Consider the following 20,114-nt stretch of genomic DNA (forward strand, 5'->3'; position numbering starts at 1 on the left):
ATAGAATTTTCTATTTAGGGTGTTTCATCTTAAATACAAGTTAATTTTATTCTAATATTTAAAGTATATTGTCTACTTTTTTATCTTAAATACGTTTATTTACTGTGTCTTAAATAAATGACACAAGTATTCTTATTTTGAAAGGATTATGTATACTTTTGTCTCACATAAAATTTTCAAACTTTTAGGTATAAGACTCATAAAAAAACTTAAACTTTGTGTAATTTCATAACATGGCCAATACTGCCTAGTTTCTCTTGTTATATTCTTATTTTACTGTTATATTTTCATTCTCATTGTTGCTTTTTATTTTTATTGTAATATTTTTATAGATTGTTTCCATTTGTACCCCCATTATTTACTTTTTAAATTCCATCTCAATTCTGTACACTGCTGCTGGAATTGTAATTTTCCTGAGGGAACTCTCCTGAAGGAATCAATAAAGTACTATCTATGTATTTGTGAGTCAATTCAACGCAAATAAAAGTTTACACGCTATTTTTAAAAGGTACACTACTAGTAAAGGACTGAGGAAACAATCTACACACTATCTGTAATCTGTCAGCTATTAACTGTAAGTCTGATGAAACAATTTTAACATTCTTAGTAACTGTCTACTGTTAGCCATTAACTTTAACGACATGTAGTGACAGAACATGCACAAATATAAATACATTCTTAAATTTGGTTAAGTGTATTTTGTTCAAAGTTGAATCATGGTGTCAGCTCTCTTAGCTTCTCTCCAGATGCCTGGGTCCATCAAGAAAACCCACAACACAACAATAAAATGCATTTGTGTTCACTGTCCATAACATACGCCTGCCTCACCCCCACCATGGGCCACTCCATTCACAACGTTGACATCAGCAAATTGCTCTCCCACACAACGCCACAGACGCTGTCTGCCAACAGCAAAAACCAGGACTCATCCGAGAAGAGAACACCTCTCCAACGTGCCAGACGCCATCGAATGTGAGCATTTGCCCACTCAAGTCGGTGACGAAGACAAACTGCAGTCAGGTCGAGACCCCGATAAGAACGACGAGCATGCAGACGAATTTCCCCGAGACGGTATGTCACAGTTTGTGCAGAATGTCTTTGGTTATGCAAACCAATTCATTATTACAGCAGCTGTCCGGGTGGCTCGTCTCAGACGATCATGGAGTTGCACCTGCTGGATGTCGATGTCCTGGGCTTCCGTGGTTGCACGTGATCTGCAATTGTGAGGCTGGTTGGATGCACTGCCAAATTCTCTGAAACGCTTTTATAGACATCTTATGGTAAAACAATTAACCTTCAATTCAAGGGGAACAGCTCTGGTGAACTTTCCTGCAGTCAGCATGCCAACTGCACGCTTCCTCAAAACTTATGACATCTGTGGCATTGTGCTGTACATAAAACTGCACATTTCAGAGTGGGATTTTATTGTGGGCAGCCTAAGGCACACCTGTGCAATAATCATGCTGTTTAATCAGCGACATGATATTCCACACCTGTGAGGTGGAATGGATTATCTTGGCAAAATATAAATGCCCACTAACAGAGATTTAGACAGATTTGTGACCAATATTTGAGAGAAATAGGACATTTGTGTATATAGTAAAAGCTTTAAATCTTTGAGTCCAACTCATGAAAAATGGGAGCAAAAACTAAAGTATTGTGTTTATAGTTTTGTCCAGTGTAAATGCTTTTTGAAATGTATTTAATAGAAAACACATTTTTATAAATAAAAATGCAGTGGGGAGTTTTAGGAAGTTTGACATTTTCTCGCTGTAAGGACCACAAATGTGTTTAAAAAAATAATGCATGAAAATCAATGTGGCTGCCGAACGTTGTCCCATAACATGGCCTGATAATAATAATAAGCAATAGTACTTAAAATTTGTATTAATCTCTTTTATATTAAAATAATGTGGGATTACACAAAAATAATGGCCTTTAAAAATTACATATACATAATTCATATTTCAAGCTGAAGTATTTAAATTGATTAACTTGTTTATAATATTAATACTCTATGACATATTTATACAGTGGTTTGGGAGGAAGTTCAATTGTTTGTCTTTAGGACCATGTGTGAGTTTTAGTTTCCCACCTTTGTAAGGGATTCAAAAAAAGTATGTACGCGAGAGATTTTTTTAAATAATTTTTAAAAATTCAGTTTTTATGAAGCTGACATTTTTGGTCTTTGGGGAAAATGTGTGAATAAATTATAAGGACCTCTAAACGGCTAAGTGTTTTTTGTAGGGGTGTCCAGACAATTTTTTTTTTTAAATTTACAATCCAATACAGATATTGAGCATTGCGTATTGTCCAATATCATTAATGATCTGACACGATGTCAGCAGGAATCATACGTACTTTGATTTTTTTAGTGTGGATGGTTAAAAAAGGTTTCCTCAAGTGAAATTATCCAAATAGAGAACAATGGTAAGTATCCATCCATCCATTTTCTACAGGTTATTCCCCTTTGGGGTCGCGGGGGGCGCTGGCGCCTATCTCACCTACAATCGGGCGGAAGGCGGTGTACACCCTGTACAAGTAAGTATGAAAAACACTAACCTATTTATTATTAACCATCTGGGAAGGACTTATGCTTTTTTTAAATTAATGGGGAGTGGCAACTGTTTTTGGCGACATCTACTGAAGTTAATCTCATGATACGAAACCTTTTTTTACTGAATACTTTCTATTACACTTCTGCCTTGGAGACTTTCTACCTATAAAAAACATACATCTATAATTATACTTATTTACAATGTTTTATACTAAGATTAAGGTCACTTTTTACATGTCTTGCTTGTGGGCTATTGTCTGCTCAGCTGTTGTGTAGCTGCTAGCTCCTAGTAGCCCATAATCTGTTTACCTTTTTTCAATTATTTCCCTGAACCATTAAAAACGGTCAACTTTGTGTGTTAATCAGAGTAGTGGTTCTCAGCCTTTTTTTTAGTGATGTACCCCCTGTGAACATTTTCTTTAGTTTAAGTACCCCCCAATCAGAGCAAAGCATTTTTGGTTGAAAAAAAGAGATAAAGAAGTAAAATACAGCACTATGTCATCAGTTTCTGATTGAGTAAATTGCTTAACAGTGCAAATTATTGCTCATTTGTAGTGGTCTTTTTTTAACTATTTGGAAAAAAATAGATAAAAATAACTAAAAACGTGTTGAAAAATAAACTAGTGATTCAATTATAAATAAAGATTTCTACACAGAAGTAATCAACTTAAAAGTGCCCTCTTTGGGGATTGGAATATAAATCCATCTGGATTCATAAACTTAATTCTAAACATTTCTTCACAAAAAAAGAAATCTTTAAAACCAATATTTATGGAACATGTCCACAAAAAATCTAGCTGTCAACACTGAATATTGCATTGTTGCATTTATTCTCACAGTTTATGAACTTACATTTATATTTTGTTGATTATTCAATAAATATATTTATGGAAGATTTTTGAATTGTTGCTATTTTCAGAAGATCACGTACCCCTTGGCATACCTTCAAGTACACCCATTTGAGAACCACTGTAATAGAGGAAATTGAGCTTTTGGCTGTCCAGCTTTGCAAAAGCGCTGCTTTATCTTAGAGTTTATATCAGAGATTTTAAATGCAAGCTGTTATATTCATTTTTTTCGATCAAAATGGAATTGGGACAACCATGTTTTGCTTTCGTTATTATTTTTTTTTTAATGATGCGTGATGACAACCATAGAAGCAGAAACTGACCTGGATGCGAGGTAGTTAAGTGGTACACATCTTTGTGCCTTAAAGAGAAGATATAAATGGTGATTCCTTCCAAGGAGGTGTTCATGATCTCACAGCTGCAGTGTTATTTTGCAGACCGTCAAGGTCTCTGAGCTCCTTGGTGGTCTAATTCCAGGAATCCAGTTAAAGCTCATTCTTGGACATCATAAATCATCACAAGGATTCTTAAAAAAATAAAAATAAAAGTTACCCAGACATCAACGTTATGCAACCTTGTACGGCAGGGATAAATAATTACTAAAAATAGTGCACTGTAGACCAGCAGGTGAAAGACTTCCAAGAAGGCTCGTTGGGAGGTCTGCTTCCATATGCTGGCCTCTTTTTAGGCAAATACTTTGTCAGAAGGTCAAAAGGGTAATAATACATTTTAATGTTTTTTTGTTTAGTTTTTTGTTTAAATCATTATTAGGGTCCGTCTCAATGATTGGCAGCAACCGTGATAACGCATTTTTTCCTAGTGTATAATACATCAACATTTTTTCACTTTAAATCATTTAAAACTAAATGTATTTTGAGGATTTTATAGCCCTAAAGCCGATTTGTTTACACATCATTTCAGTGGTAATTCGAATTTACAGTGTGTTTGTTGCATGCTTTAGGTGGGAGATAGTAGCGCCATCTGGAAGACAAATATACAAAATGTTAAAAGGAAGCAGCACAGTAGTCCGAATTGCAAGGATTGCATTAGTTTATCCACCCATACATTTTCTACCGCTTGTCCCTCTCGGGGGTTGCTGGAGCCTATCCCAGCTGCACTCGAGCGGAAGGTGGGGTACACCCAGGGCCAACACAATTAGACAACATTCACACACTAGCTTACTAATTTAGTGTTGCCCATCAACCTATCCTGTGGTGCATTTGTTGAGATAAAATCAAAAGAAAAACAAATAGGGCATTTTTTGCTGCAAGGAAAATATGTCAGTTTTTTTAAATGTCTGTTGACATTTAAAATGTTCTTTCAAAGTGTATTTTATCTGACAAACTTTACCTTCATATTAAACACAGACAAAATGGTGTTCCTAGGATCTGGCAGGGGTTCACCCCTGAGCTGAAATCTGGCAAGATTTTCTGACACTTTCTGGGCCACAAGGGGAATTGGCCAGGGTGGCATTTTTCAGGGGGCGCCCCAAGGATGAGGGTGAACAAATGTATTCATTTAGCACTTTGGGCTATTTGCGCGTTATGTCATAATAATTGTCGGATGGGCGCCCTCCACGGTGCAGTATCCTCAGGTTAATTAGAAATGTAAAAGTTCAATTAGACTCCCTTTTTAGACCAGTTGATCTGCCGTTTCTTTTCTTTTTCTTCTATGTCCCACTCTCCCTTGTGGAGGGGGTCCGGTCCGATTCGGTGGCCATGTACTGCTTGCCTGTGTATCGGCTGGGGACATCTCTGCGCTGCTGATCCGCCTCCGCTTGGGATGGTTTCCTGCTGGCTCCGCTGTGAACGGGACTCTCGCTGCTGTGTTGGATCCGCTTTGGACTGGACTCTCGCGACTGTGTTGGATCCATTATGGATTGAACCTTCACAGTACCATGTTAGACCCGCTCGTCATCCATTGCTTTCCTCCTCTCCAAGGTTCTCATAGTCATCATTGTCACCGACGTCCCACTGGGTCATTATTGTCACCGATGTCCCACTGGGTGTGAGTTTTCCTTGCCCTTATGTGGGCCTACCGAGGATGTCGTAGTGGTTTGTGCAGCCCTTTGAGACACTAGTGATTTAGGGCTGTATAAGTAAACATTGATTGATTGATTGATTGAATTACAACAGAAATTGTTAAAAAATAATAATCATTAAAATTAAAATGGTACAATGTAACTGTATATGGATCGCAGGCCAAGCGTCACAAACGAAAACAATAATATATAAAAATAATAAAATAACTACCTATTCTTGTTTATTATATATTTTTTTTCTGCCGGATCTACTTTATTTTATGCTGCTCTTTTTTGTCTTTTTCTGCAGCTGTTACATATACTGTAATATTGTACATGGTAATTGGGATTTGTTATATTTTGAATATATTAATATAAAATATAATATAATATCAGCATATATTATATACTTTATATATAATATGCAATTACATATATGTCATATGTTAAATTGCTACTATGGTACATTTTTACTGTACTTTATACCAGCATTATCCTTTCCATCCTTTGTAACTGAGCTACTGTGTGAAACAATTTCGCTTGTGGATCAATAAAATTTGTCTAAGTCTAAAAAACTAAAATAAGCAAAGAGAACATAAGTAATTGCGCAGTGAAGTGTTTTTGAGGAATCAGTAGAGTTCTTGTTATAACACACGACACAAAAATGTTAAAATGAGGTTTACCTTTAACCTTCTAACTGACTAGTTTGCTTCATGACTCCCATAAAATCAGTAGGGTTCTTGCTTTGACAGGATGCAACACATAAACCGGATATTAACATGGAGTGTGAAGATCTGACCTTTGACTTCAGCTACATTTGTTATGGTAGTTACCGTCCTGCCATAAATAAGGGTTATTGTCTTGCCAAAAACCATAAACACAATATACAGTCACGATCAAAAATATACATACGCTTGTAAAGAACATAATGTTATGGCTGTCTTGAGTTTCCAATACTTTCTACAACTCTTATTTTTTTGTGATAGAGTGATTGGAGCACATACTTGTTGTTCACAAAAAAAAAATCATGAAGTTTGGTTCTTTTATGAATTTATTATGGATCAACTGAACATGTGACCAAATCTGCTGGGTCATACAGCAATGTTAATATTTGGTTACATGTCCCATGACAAGTTTCACTGCAATAAGTCGCTTTTGGTAGCCATCCACAAGCTTCTGGTGGAATGTTTGACCAGTCCTCTTGACAAAATTGGTGCAGTTCAGCTAAATGTGTTGGTTTTCCGACATGGACTTGTTTCTTTAGCATTGTCCACATGTTTAAGTCAGGGCTTTGGGAAGGCCATTGTAAAACCTTAATTCTAGCCTGATTTAGCCAGTCCTTTACCACTTTTGACATGTGTTTGGGGTCATTGTCCGGTTGGAACACCCAACTGCGCCCAAGACCCAACCTCCGGGCTGATGGTTTTAAGTTGTCCTAAAGAATTTGGAGGTAATCCTCCTTTTTCGTTGTCCCATTTACTCTCTGTAAAGCACCAGTTCCATTGGCAGCAAAAAAGGTCCAGAGCATAATACTGCCACCACCATGCTTGACGCTAGGGCCTGGTGTTCCTGGGATTATAGACCTCACTTATTCTCCTCCAAACATATGGCTGGGTATTGTGGCAAAACAGCTCAATTTTTGTTTCATCTGACCACAGAACTTTCCTCCAGAAGGTCTTATCTTTGTCCATGTGATGTCAGATGAAATAAACCACAATACCCAGCAATATGTTTGGAGGAGAAAAGGTGAGGCCTTTAATCCCAGGAACACCATTCCTGCATGGTGGTGGAAGTACTATGCTCTGAGTGTCTTTTGCTGCCAATGGGACAATGAAAAAGAAGGATTACCTCCAAATTCTTCAGGACAAAATACAATCATCAGCCTGGCGGTTGGGTGTTCCAACAGGACAATAACCCCAAACACATGTCAAAAGTGGTAAAAAAAAAAAAAAAGGGGGGCTAAATCAGGCTAGAATTAAGGTTTTAGAATGGCCTTTCCATGTCCTGACTTAGTGTGGACAATGCTGAAGAAACAAGTCCATGTCAGAAAAAAAAGGGGACGGCGTGGCGCATTGGGAGAATGGCCGCGCGCAACCCGAAGGTCCCTGGTTCAATTCCCACATAGTACCAACCTCGTCACGTCCGTTGTGTCCTGAGCAAGACACTTCACCCTTGCTCCTGATGGGTGCTGGTTGGCGCCTTGCATGGCAGCTCCCTCCATCAGTGTGTGAATGTGTGTGTGAATGGGTAAATGTGGAAGTAGTGTCAAAGCGCTTTGTTTTGTGTGACCAACAAGTATGTGCTCCAATCACTCTAGCACAAAAAAATAAAGAGTTGTAGAAACAGCCATAACATTATTTTTGTTACAAGTGTATGTAAACTTCTGATCATGATTATACATGCATTAGAAAACAAATTTTACTAATCTGACCTTTTCACCTCAGTTCACATATGCTGTGACGCCAATAGGAAGCGGCACTCAGTGAAAGTTGTAACCTGTGGAGATATGACAAGACACATTTACTGTACAACCTTCGCCATGTCATCAATAACAACGTGCGAACTGACCTTTAACCCCCTCGGCGTAGACACAAGGTTGCGGTGCACTGCATGCATTCCACACGGCACATTCAAGTATCATATGAAACATTTTATTCATGTCCATAAAATGCAGGGAGGATATGGGCGAGAAAAAGCAACATTAATTCCATTTCTCATTATGATTACATTGCAGGATAAAAAGCACCGACACCACACACACGGTAAACACATGTTCCATCACAAGCGCCTCATCATTATCATGTCTGCTGAGACTGGGAGAATGAACTCGTGGAGCTTTCTCGAGCTCCAGTGCTGGATGAATGTGTCAGTGAGAACCAAGGTGGCCAAATGGCGGCCGGAAACTTCAAGCAAGATTCTGAGATTTCCCCCTTGGCCTCTCGGCTTATCTTTAACAGAGTTGCCCACACTTGAGTCACACTGCGGACATCTTTGAAAGGAGTATATATTTATATATCCTGACAATGAATCAACACATATTATTGGCTGTACCGACCAGATCGGAGTACGCATCACAGTGAAATATGTGTACAAAATGTCAATATTTTGTATGAGCACCATTGCCATCTCATGTTTTGCAGCTCTCCAGCACCAGCAGTTCTTACGCAAGACCCGCCATCACTGTTTGGTCATCTTGAGTTGACTTTGAGGACCATATATTGGAAAACTACCCAGGAAGGGATCGTGCTCTTCATCCCTTCTAGTGTGAGCCACGGCCCCCCCCAGTGCCGGCAGCACTTGTGCATCCCCTGACCATGATGCTACCAATCCCCTATTTTGTTGTCGTAAAGTTTTGTTTGGACTTTTGTTGGGAGAACTGCCATGAAGGGGATTAATCGTTTTCTTCTTCAGAATGTTGGAATTAATTTTCACTTTAATAAACGGCAGCTCTCCAATCGTGCAACTCCAGACCATTACGATACTGCCAGTGCTAAGTTGTCTTAAAAGTGATTTTGGACATGTCATGTTGGAAACATGCTATTAAGGTGATCAATGATTTTCTTTAAAATTTTGGAATTCATTTTCATCTCAATAAAATTCAGCTTTTGTGCTGCCACAGACCATGACGCCATTATCACTATTTAGTTGTCTTTGAGCTGTGCTTAGGATATCAGTCACTTTCATTTACTATCCCTATTTAGTTGTCTTAGAAGTGTGTTTAGAGCAGGGGTCACCAACGCGGTGGCCGCGGGCACCAGGTAGCCCGTAAGGAACAGATGAGTCGCCCGCTGGCCTGTTCTAAAAATAGCTCAAATAGCAGCACTTACCAGTGAGCTGCCTCTATTTTTTTGATTGTATTTATTTACTAGCCAGCTGGTCTTGCTTTGCTCGACATTTTTAATTCTAAGAGAGACAAAACTCAAATAGAATTTGAAAATCCAAGAAAATATTTAAAAGACTTGGTCTTCACTTGTTTAAATAAATTCATTTATTTTTTTACTTTGCTTCTTATAACTTTCAGAAAGACCATTTTAGAGAAAAAATACAACCTTAATGATTTTAGGATTTATAAACACATATACCCTTTAAATTCCTTCCTCTTCTTTCCTGACAATTTAAATCAGTGTTCAAGTAATTTTTTTTTTTTTATTGTAAAGAATAATAAATCAATTTTAATTCAATTCTTCATTTTAAATTCTGTTTTTCGACGAAGAATATTTGTGAAATATTTCTTTAAACTTATTATGATTAAAATTCAAAAAAATTATTCTGGCAAATCTAGAAAATCTGTAGAATCCAATTTTAATCTTATTTCAAAGTCTTTTTAATTTCTTTTAACATTTTTGCTCTGGAAAATCTAGAAGACATAATGATTTGTCTTTGTTAGCAATATAGCTTGGTCCAATGTCTTATATATTCTAACAATGTGCAGATTGGATTTTAACCTATTTAAAACATGTCATGAAAATTCAAAAATTAATCTTAATCAGGAAAAATTACTAATGTTCCATCAATTCTTTTTAAAAATTTTTCAAAAAGAATCGAATTAGCTAGTTTTTCCCTTCTTTTTTTTCGGTTGGATTTTGAATTTTAAAGAGTTGAAATTGAAGATAAAATATGTTTCAAAAATTTTTTTTTTTTTTTTCCTGTTTTCTCCTCTTTTAAACCGTTCAATTAAGATTTTTTTTCATCATTTATTCTCTACAAAAAAACCTTCGGTAAAAGGAAAAAAAATGTACGATGGAATGACAGACAGAAATACCCATTTTTATATATATATAGATTTATTTATTAAAAGTAAATTGAGCAAATTTGCTATTTCTGGAAATGTATTTAAGTGTGTATCAAACTGGTAGCCCTTCGCATTAATCAGTACCCAAGAAGTAGCTCTTGGTTTCGAAAAGGTTGGTGACCCCTGGTTTAGAGGGACCGAGCTTTATGTTCTTCATAATGATGGGATTTATTTTGCCTAAATTAAACCGCAGCTGTCCATTGCGGGTAGGACTCGTGCAGCTCTAGACCACGACACTACTACCACTATTTAGTCATCTTGGGGGAATCAAAAATTCTGTTTAGAATGTTGGAATGTGAGTGGGAATGTTGTCTGTCTATCTGTGTTGGCCCTGCGATGAGGTGGCGACATGTCCAGGGTGTACCCCGTCTTCCGCCCGATTGTAGCTGAGATAGGCACCAGCACCCCCCGCGACCCCCAAAGGGGAATAAGCGGCAGGAAATTCCCCAGTGCTGGCAGCAGTCCTGCAGCCCGAGACCATGACGCTACTTTCTCAATTTAATTGTCTTGGAGGTGTGTTTGGACTTCTTATATTGGAAAATTGCCATTAATGGGATGAAACATTTTTTCTTCAGAATGTTGGAGTTAATTTTCGCCCCAACAAACTGCAGTTTGCCAGTGCTAGGAGCACTCATGCAGCCCTGAACCTTGACACTATTTTCACTATTTAGTTGTCTCAGAGGTGTGTTTAGAGGGATCGATCTTTATGTTCTTCATAATAATGGGATTTATTTTGCCTAGATTAAACCGCAGCTCTCCATTGCCGGTAGCACTCGTGCAGCTCTAGACCACGACACTACTACCACTATTTAGTCATCTTAGAGGTGTGTTTAGGGGATCAAAAATTCTGTTTAAAATGTTGGAATTCAATTTCGCCTCAGATAAACCGCAGTTCCCCAGTCCTGGCAGCAGTCCTGCAGCCTGAGACCATGACGCTACTATCTCAATTTAATTGTCTTGGAGGTGTGTTTGGACTCCTTATATTGGAAAATTGCCATTAATGGGATGAAACATTTTTTCTTCAGAATGTTGGAGTTAATTTTCGCCCCAACAAACTGCAGCTCGCCAGTGCTAGGAGCACTCATGCAGCCCTGAACCTTGACACTATTTTCACTATTTAGTTGTCTTAGAGGTGTGTTTAGAGGGATCAATCTTTATGTTCTTCATAATAATGGGATTTATTTTGCCTAGATTAAACCGCAGCTCTCCATTGTCGGTAGCACTCGTGCAGCTCTAGACCACGACACTACTACCACTATTTAGTCATCTTAGAGGTGTGTTTAGGGGATCAAAAATTCTGTTTAGAATGTTGGAATTCAATTTCGCCTCAGATAAACCGCAGTTCCTCAGTGCTGGCAGCAGTCCTGCAGCCCGAGACCATGACGCTACTATCTCAATTTAATTGTCTTGGAGGTGCGTTTGGACTTCTTATATTGGAAAATTGCCATTAATGGGATGAAACATTTTTTCTTCAGAATGTTGGAGTTAATTTTCGCCCCAACAAACTGCAGCTCTCTAGTGCTAGGAGCACTCATGCAGCCCTGAACCTTGACACTACTTTCACTATTCAGTTGTCTTGGAAATGTGTTTAGAGGGATCGATCTTTATGTTCTTCATAATAATGGGATTTATTTTGCCTCGATTAAACCGCAGCTCTCCATTGCCGGTAGCACTCGTGCAGCTCTAGACCACGACACTACTACCACTATTTAGTCATCTTAGAGGTGTTTAGGGGATCAAAAATTCTGTTTAGAATGTTGGAATTCAATTTCGCCTCAGATAAACCGTAGTTCCCCAGTGCTGGCAGCAGTCCTGCAGCCCGAGACCATGACGCTACTATCTCAATTTAATTGTCTTGGAGGTGAATTTGGACTTCTTATATTGGAAAATTGCCATTTAATGAGATGAAACATTTTTTCTTCAGAAAGTTGGAGTTAATTTTCGCCCCAACAAACTGCAGCTCTCCAGTGCTAGGAGCACTCATGCAGCCCTGAACCTTGACACTACTTTCACTATTTAGTTGTCTCAGAGGTGTGTTTAGAGGGATCGATCTTTATGTTCTTCATAATAATGGGATTTATTTTGCCTCGATTAAACCGCAGCTCTCCATCGCCGGTAGCACTCGTGCAGCTCTAGACCACGAGACTACTACCACTATTTAGTCATCTTAGAGGTGTGTTTAGGGGATCAAAAATTCTGTTTAGAATGTTGGAATTCAATTTCGCCTCAGATAAACCGCAGTTCCTCAGTGCTGGCAGCAGTCCTGCAGCCCGAGACCATGACGCTACTATCTCAATTTAATTGTCTTGGAGGTGCGTTTGGACTTCTTGTATTGGAAAATTGCCATTAATGGGATGAAACATTTTTTCTTCAGAATGGTTGAGTTAATTTTCGACCCAACAAACTGCAGCTCTCCAGTGCTAGGAGCACTCATGCAGCCCTGAACCTTGACACTACTTTCACTATTTAATTGTCTTAAAGGTGTATTTAGAGGATCGATCTTTATGTTTTTCAGAACGATGGAATTTTGCCACAATTAAACCGCAGCTCTCCACTCACTGCCAGTAGCACTCGTGCAGCTCTAGACCATGACGCTACTACTAATATTTAGTTGTTTTAGAGGTGTGTTTAGGGGTTCAATAGTTCTGTTCCGAATGTTGGAATTTATTTGCGCCTCAAATGAACCAGTTTCCCAGTGCTGACAGCACTCGTGTAGCCCCAGACCATGACGTTGTTGTCACTATTTACTTGTCTTAGGTTTGTTTGGAATCCTTATATTGGAAAATAGCCATTACAGATACCATGTTGACGAGACAGGGTGAGTGACCGCCATAAACACCAATAACTTTTTTTTAGGCCAAGCAAAAATGATTACATAAACTTAGTAATTGAGAAAAAATACATTGTTTTAAAACAATGGTGTTCTGTTAAACTAATAACGCTAACAGAAGCTAATCAATGGTGTTTTTGTTATATTTGTTGCTTTGAAAAGTGCAACTGTGAGGACGCCGCAAACAGCCCTTTTAGGTTGATCAATCATTTTCGCCTCGATAAACGGCAGTTCCCCAGTGCCGGTGGCACTTATGCAGCCCTAGATCTTGAGGCTACAACCAAAATGTTAGACTACATTCCAGAGTCCACAGCCCTTAAGCTACATCAATGCAGTATTTACATCAAGTAGAATTACTGTATATTAAAACAGATTAAAAAAATGAGGCTCTCACTTGCACATACACCAGAGCTGCATCCAGAAAGCTGCTCACGTTGAAGGTTTACTGACGGAAGAAAACACCCGACTGCACAACTGCAGAAGAATTAGCTGCCATTTTTCCTCGTTTTAAGTGAAGTAGAGCATCAAGTTTCTACAAAGAGGACAGAAAGCAGTGAGACAAAAAACAAAGGCAGACATGTGATGGAAACACCAGTGATTAAAAAAAACAAACAAAAAAAACTCAGTCCCGGTTTAAACAGACGACAGTCTCTAATTGTGTATTCAAAACATAGAAATAAGAGTTACACATGGACAGGCTCACATACAAACAAGTGTTTTACATTTAGTGCGGCTCTTGCAATACCCACAATATATATATATATTAAAAAAAAAAAGAAACAAGGAGGGGGGCCTCGTCTGTAAAACACATAGCTTTGTTTGCACCATCAAAAACAGAAGCACCATTTTTCCTGCAGGATTCCTAAATCGGTATAAGAAAAGAAAAGATAAAGACAGGAAGTTGTGTTCGCCCCACAGAGCACCTTATTTGTGCGCATCACAGAATGCGCAATGTTGGTTAAGGTCATACAGTGGCATTAAAGACCCAATGTGAGAGTCCAAATGCAGCACCTAGAGATCCCCCTCATATAATATATATTTATATATATTTAGACAGTATGTTATAACATTAAATATAGCTTTGTGTTGGCGCTAGAAAGAAAGCCTTTGTACAAAACAGTGTGTTAGTTTCACTCACAATTTTTTTTTCCATAAGTGTGAAACAGGAGAAATAAAAACCAAAAAGGGGGTCTTTACAAAATGTCCCCATCTCATTTCTTTTGTATTTTTCAGTTGTGTGTGTTTTTTTTTCAAATGTAGGAATAAATAAAAACCAGGCACTGTCCAATTTAGCACCATTGTTTTCCGACAGTGAGTGACACACTATTGCATTCTACAACGTCAACACATTTCCAGATATAAAGAACAAAAAAGGCGAACGAGGGACATAAATATATAAATCTAATACAACTGTACAGTCAAGAGAATCATATTCACAGTACAAACACAAAAAAGGACAATCAAAGGCAAACCAGGAGGAGGTGTGAAGTAGTCCAGTAATTTGTTGTGAGGAAAAAAGACGTTTTACCAGTGTGTGAAGATGTATATTTAGCGTCCTAAATCATGCTCTTAGCACCCAGCAGCACAAATAAATATACAAAGTTCAGCTTAAGAAGAGGTTAAAAATGTCCTGCCTTGAAAAGGTTTCCGTCACACTTAGAAAAATTGACAACAGGACTAATAAATACAAAAAAAACAAGCTCCAGATATTATTATTATTATTATTAATATGAACTACCTGGATTCAACTTCACTTAACTTGGCAGCATTGCATCACCTGCCAGAGAGAATGAACACAGAGCACCATTTCTTAGCAGAGTAATCAACAGTTTATGGATTTGACTCTTTTTTTTTTTTTTTATAAACTAGGCAGAAATAAACACTTATTTGTTAGGAGTAAGCACGCTTTTTCACCTCAAATATGTCTTATTAACTAACACCAGTAACGCTCTATGATATGTCAATGATAGGACATCAATCGATTTGATAGTCAACAACTTATAGCTCAATTATTGATCAGTTAGATAGATATATTTTTTTTTAGGTGGGACCTAATTAAGTGAAAATATCTAAGTGGTTTGCACAAGCAGACAATCCTTTTATGCTACAAAAGTAACTATGTTGCAATCCAGTGTGAAAGCAGATCTAAATCGTTTCCTCATCTTGTTTATCGGTCAGATGTTTGGAATCATCACAACAAAATTCACACACACACACCTCAAATAGGAACAGCTATCTGAAGAGCAGAGTTCAATGAACAGGTCAAACAGGAAGTTGCACCTCCATGACAGAAAGTAGTGTGCTTGTTGATTTAATCATTTGCACATGAGGGAGAGATAGAACTTAGCAGCTCGATGTTAACACTCGTTGATTGTTACTAGAGTTTAACCGCAGCTTTAGACCATGTGTGTGAAGGAAACAATGGGAAAAGAAATATAACACTTTGCAATTCAAAACGTGACCGGTTCCGTTGATTCTGCTCATGGTGATCACATCTGTGTGTTTGTGCGTGTGTCCCAGTACAGAAGCCGGTCCTGTAGTGCAGATGTAATTAAAGCACCAGTGAGTGAGGAGCAGAGTGCCTTGGTCCAACACCTGGATATTTGCATAGTTTATTTCCTGTTGAGGTAGTTTTCAGCAGTTACCTGCAAAGTTGACACAAAACAAAGACATAATGAGCAACATACAACGAAGCATGTAAAATGCCCCCTTTTCACTACACACTAACACTTGGCTATTGATACTTTTTAAAAGTCAAAACTGGGTAATGCGAGGTACGAGGTATGAGTTCTGATATCAGGTCAACCGAGTTGATACCTTATGGTCAACTTATACCATTGCTAATTTATCGAGCAGATTAATCTTAGTAATATTTGAGGAGACAAGACATGGACAAAAATTAACGTGGCAGCGTTGGCTTACCATCCGTTTGTGCTGCAGTATTATACTAAGTCTCCACTTTGCTGTGACTACGGCTGTCATTTTACGAAAACCTCGAATTGATAATCTCATAAAATGAGGGATTTTCAAAAACTGTAAGCCATGATTAGCAAAAATATAACAAAGGCTTTACATATCGCACTTTGGATGTAATGAGTTTGCATCGCATAATAGCTTCAGAGCTGCTTTATTTTTCTCCACACTTTGAACCATGCGCTTTACAAAATGTTGTGGCTAACTTACATATTTTTATGGGTTCAAAATCTTCACATGCCGCCAATAAATTTAGCCTCGCCATATCAGACCAATAAAATTGCAGAACGGGTCACGATGGACCAATTCGATTGTTCACATTAAATCCAGCGCACTCACACAATCATTCAGTCAGTCATTTAGCATGTTATGGACTCACCCTACTCATGGAGAAGTAACATGTAATGTACGTATTTAGTGTTTCAATGTGTACACATGCATTTTATACAACCCCTGGCAAAAAATTATGGAATCACCAGACTTGGAGGATGTTCATTCATATGCTTCATTCTGTAATATCATTCAGTCAGCCTTTTAGCGTGTTATGGACTCACCCTCATCAAAAAAAGTATCATGTAATGTAAATATCTAGTGATTCAATGTGTACACCTGCATTTTATACAACACTTGGCAAAAAAAGATGGAATCACCAGACTTAAAGGATGTTTATTCCTTTTTGTACTTTTGTCTAAAAAAAAAAGGATTAAAGACATGACATAAAACTATAGTCATTTTTAATGGCAACTTTCTGGCTTTAAGAAACATTAAAATAAATCAAGAATATAAATTGTGGTAGTAACAGTTTCATTTTTTGATCAAGTGGGGTAATGAAACTATGGAATCACTCAATTCTGAGGAAACAAATATGGAATCACCATGTAAATGTTAATTTCCAAAGACAACACTGGCGTTAGATTCAATCTGTTCATTAGTCAGCAGTTGAAAAGAAGTGTTCACACCCTGTCGAGCTGTTGGACCAGGTGGAGTGGCATGAACACGAGATATCTCATTGAGACAAAGGAGACAGGAGAGGATTACCAAAGTTCTTTTAGAAGGTAAATTATCATGCAATGTTGCAAAATATGTTGATTGTTCACAGTCAGCTGTGTCCAAAATATAGACAAAGTACAAACAACATGGGTTGGTAAGGTAATTAGCTTGTAAAAGACAAGCATACTGGTAGACCAAGGGAAACAGAAAATGGGTCAAGACAGAAAACTTCAAGCAATGTCTTCAAAACGAAAACATGCACAACAAATGAAATGAACAAAAGAGCGGAAACTGGAGTCTCTGTATGTGACAAAAAGAAAAATGGGATTCCCATTCATCTATTTTATGCAGCGTGTTTTGAATGAAAATAAAAAGCTAACGAAAACTGTCATTAACGTCCAAACAGAAAAAAAAACAGGTTCCAATGGGCGATTCTGTGATGAATCACGACTCTGCATTGGGAAAGGTGATGATGCTAAAGCATTTGTTTGGTGCTGTTCCAATGGGATTTATGAAGACGTCTGTCTGTAGAAAGCATGTACATTTCCAAAGCTATTTATGATATTGGGCTGCATGTCAGGTAATAATGTCACTGGGGTAATGGCTCTAATTACATCGTCTATAAATGGTACATTGACATTTTGGACTTTTCCTATTCCATCCATCAAAAGGACGTTTGGGGATAATGACATCGTTTTTTTAAGATGATATTGCATCGTGCAATAAAGCAAAAATTGTAAAAAATTTCCTTGAAGAAAGATACATAAATTCAATTTCATGGTTTGCAAATAGGCCTAATCTCAAAGCAATCAAAAATCTGAGGTGGAAATTGAAGCAAATGGTCCATGACAAGACTTAAACCTGCAAAACTGATCTGACAACAGCAATCAGAGAAAGTTAAAGCAAGATTGATGAGGAGTACTATCACTCGATAAGTCTTTGCCTCAGAGACTGCCACAGGTGGGTAGAGTAGCCAGAAATTGTACTCAAGTAAGAGTACTGTTACTTTATGGATGTATTACTCAAGTAAAAGTAAGTAGTCACCAAAATATTTACTTAAGTAAAAGTAAAAAGTATGTTGAGAAAAAAAATACTCAAGTACTGAGTAACTGATGAGTAACCTGTTCATTTAATGATGAGGGCAACAAGTAATGCACAAAAACATAAAAATAGCAATGAACAAATTCAGAGCAAGGCATATCTCTTAAGCAACTAAAACCATCATATATATTAAATAATATATATTTGATTTTACACAGTATTAAAAAAAAATTTGAAAATGAATTTTACCTTTGCAACTTCATTATACTATTTGATTTTACACAGTATTAAAAAAAAATTTGAAAATGAATTTTACCTTTGCAACTTCATTATACTATTGGCTAAGTTTTAAATTCATAAATGTAAGTTTCTCAATACCCGACCTGTTTTTGTGCCTTTAAAGAAGATTTAGAACTCTACATTAAAACACTCTACCTCTAACTACCAAAAAGCTGTGAAAACGATGATGCTGTGTTCCAAATGTAGGTTATTTACTGATATTGAGTAAGCCTATGGATTTGCACTTTGTTGATTTTATATATATATTTTTTTGCATTCTATTTTAGTTACTTTGAATTTACAGCCCCCGTCGCTGTTTTGTACGGTTTTTATACTGTTTTGTACTGTTTTTGTACTCACTTTGATTATTATTTTCAACAGTTTGTAAATGTTGAAATTTATAAATAAAGGTTTATAAAAAAAAAGTGTGCAGTTAATCATGTGACCGCCTGGCTCTGTTTGATTGGTGAAACGGAGTCAAACGTCACCAGTGACTGCATTTGATTGGTGAAACACAGGCATGTGGTAGATCCTACTTTGAAGGTCTGTCTGACAACCAAAACAAACAAAGCGCGCATTAACAGATCGATAAAAATCAGTAGCGAGTAGCGAGCTGAATCTAGATAAATAGAGCGGAGTAAAAGTAGTGTTTCTTCTCTATAAATATACTCAAGTAAAAGTAAAAGTATGTTGCACTAAAACTACTCTTAGAGTTACTCAAGTAAATGTAACGGAGTAAATGCAGCGCGTTACTACCCACCTCTGGAGACTGCAAGCTGTTATAAAAGCAAAAAGTGGTGCAGCAAAGTACTAGTGGTGTGTTGTTTTGTTTTTCATGGTTTCAAAGTTTTTTTCCCCCTCAAAATTTATTGATTTCATAATTTTGTCATTTTTACTGTTCAACACAATTTATTTTCTTGATTTCTACATTTAAAACCTTTCCTTGTGGTCTAAATGCAGGGCCGACTTAACCTAAAGGGATCCATGGGACTGAGGGGCTCCCTCCCTCCAAGCTCAACATCCCCCATCATCATGATTTCAGCAACAATGCAATTACGTCACCTATTTCACCAATCATTGAATTTATGAATACATCTCCTTTTAGCTCAATAGTAGTACGCTGGTCTTTCACACGGGCGACGAGGGTTTGAGCCTCGCTCAAAGCAGTACAAAAAACAACTCTGCCGACAAAGAGAGAGAGCAACACAAAGAAAGAGAGAGAGCGAAAGAGAGATTGGGAGAACACAATCACTAGATTGACAGCTATGAACACCAATCATTGCATTCTACCGACAAAACCGGGGGCCCCTGGGTTTCAGCCCAGGTAAGCCCGTGCAATAGGCCGCCTTGTCTCCGTCAATGGTCCCCAACCACCGGTCCGGGAACCAGTACCAGTCCGTGACACATTTGCTACCGGGCCGCAGAGAAACAGGAAATAACGACTTCATTTTCTCCGACTTAACTTTTGCCTGTCCCACAAGACACACCAATAAGCTTGTTTATAGATGTACAATAAAACTACTAATAGAAATTTTTCATTTGTTACATGATACAATGCACATTGCTCATTGCAAAGAAACAAGTCCAGGGCTCCCACTAATACAGCGTTATAGTGAGTTGTATATTTCATGCACTTAATTTGGCTGTATTTATCTAGAACAAGTTGAAAGTCGGTCCGTGAAAGTAATTCCTACATTAAACCGGTCCGTGGTGCAAAAAAGGTTGGGGACCACTGGTCTACATGACATGTAATCGTGGTTCTTTGGTCAAAATTTTGCATAGGA

The 20,114-nt window shown here is 37.7% G+C and overlaps 1 protein-coding gene across 5 annotated transcripts in view; it reads right to left on the reverse strand.

Annotated features, from left to right (window-relative positions):
• Positions 1-8,060: 8,060 nt before the first annotated feature.
• dot1l (DOT1-like histone H3K79 methyltransferase) overlaps positions 8,061-20,114 on the reverse strand; it is a 53,097-nt gene continuing 41,043 nt past the window's right edge. For all 5 annotated transcript variants that reach the window (XM_061888419.1, XM_061888420.1, XM_061888418.1 and 2 more), the window contains one exon: positions 8,061-15,692. Coding sequence is in view for 2 of the 5 variants with exons in the window: in XM_061888422.1 (XP_061744406.1) it covers positions 15,682-15,692 (11 nt within the window). In the remaining 3 variants the exon portion in view is untranslated. The remainder of the gene's footprint in view (positions 15,693-20,114) is intronic.

Source organism: Nerophis ophidion, linkage group LG26 (genome assembly GCF_033978795.1).
Source record: "Nerophis ophidion isolate RoL-2023_Sa linkage group LG26, RoL_Noph_v1.0, whole genome shotgun sequence".
Classification (NCBI taxonomy): domain Eukaryota; kingdom Metazoa; phylum Chordata; class Actinopteri; order Syngnathiformes; family Syngnathidae; genus Nerophis; species Nerophis ophidion.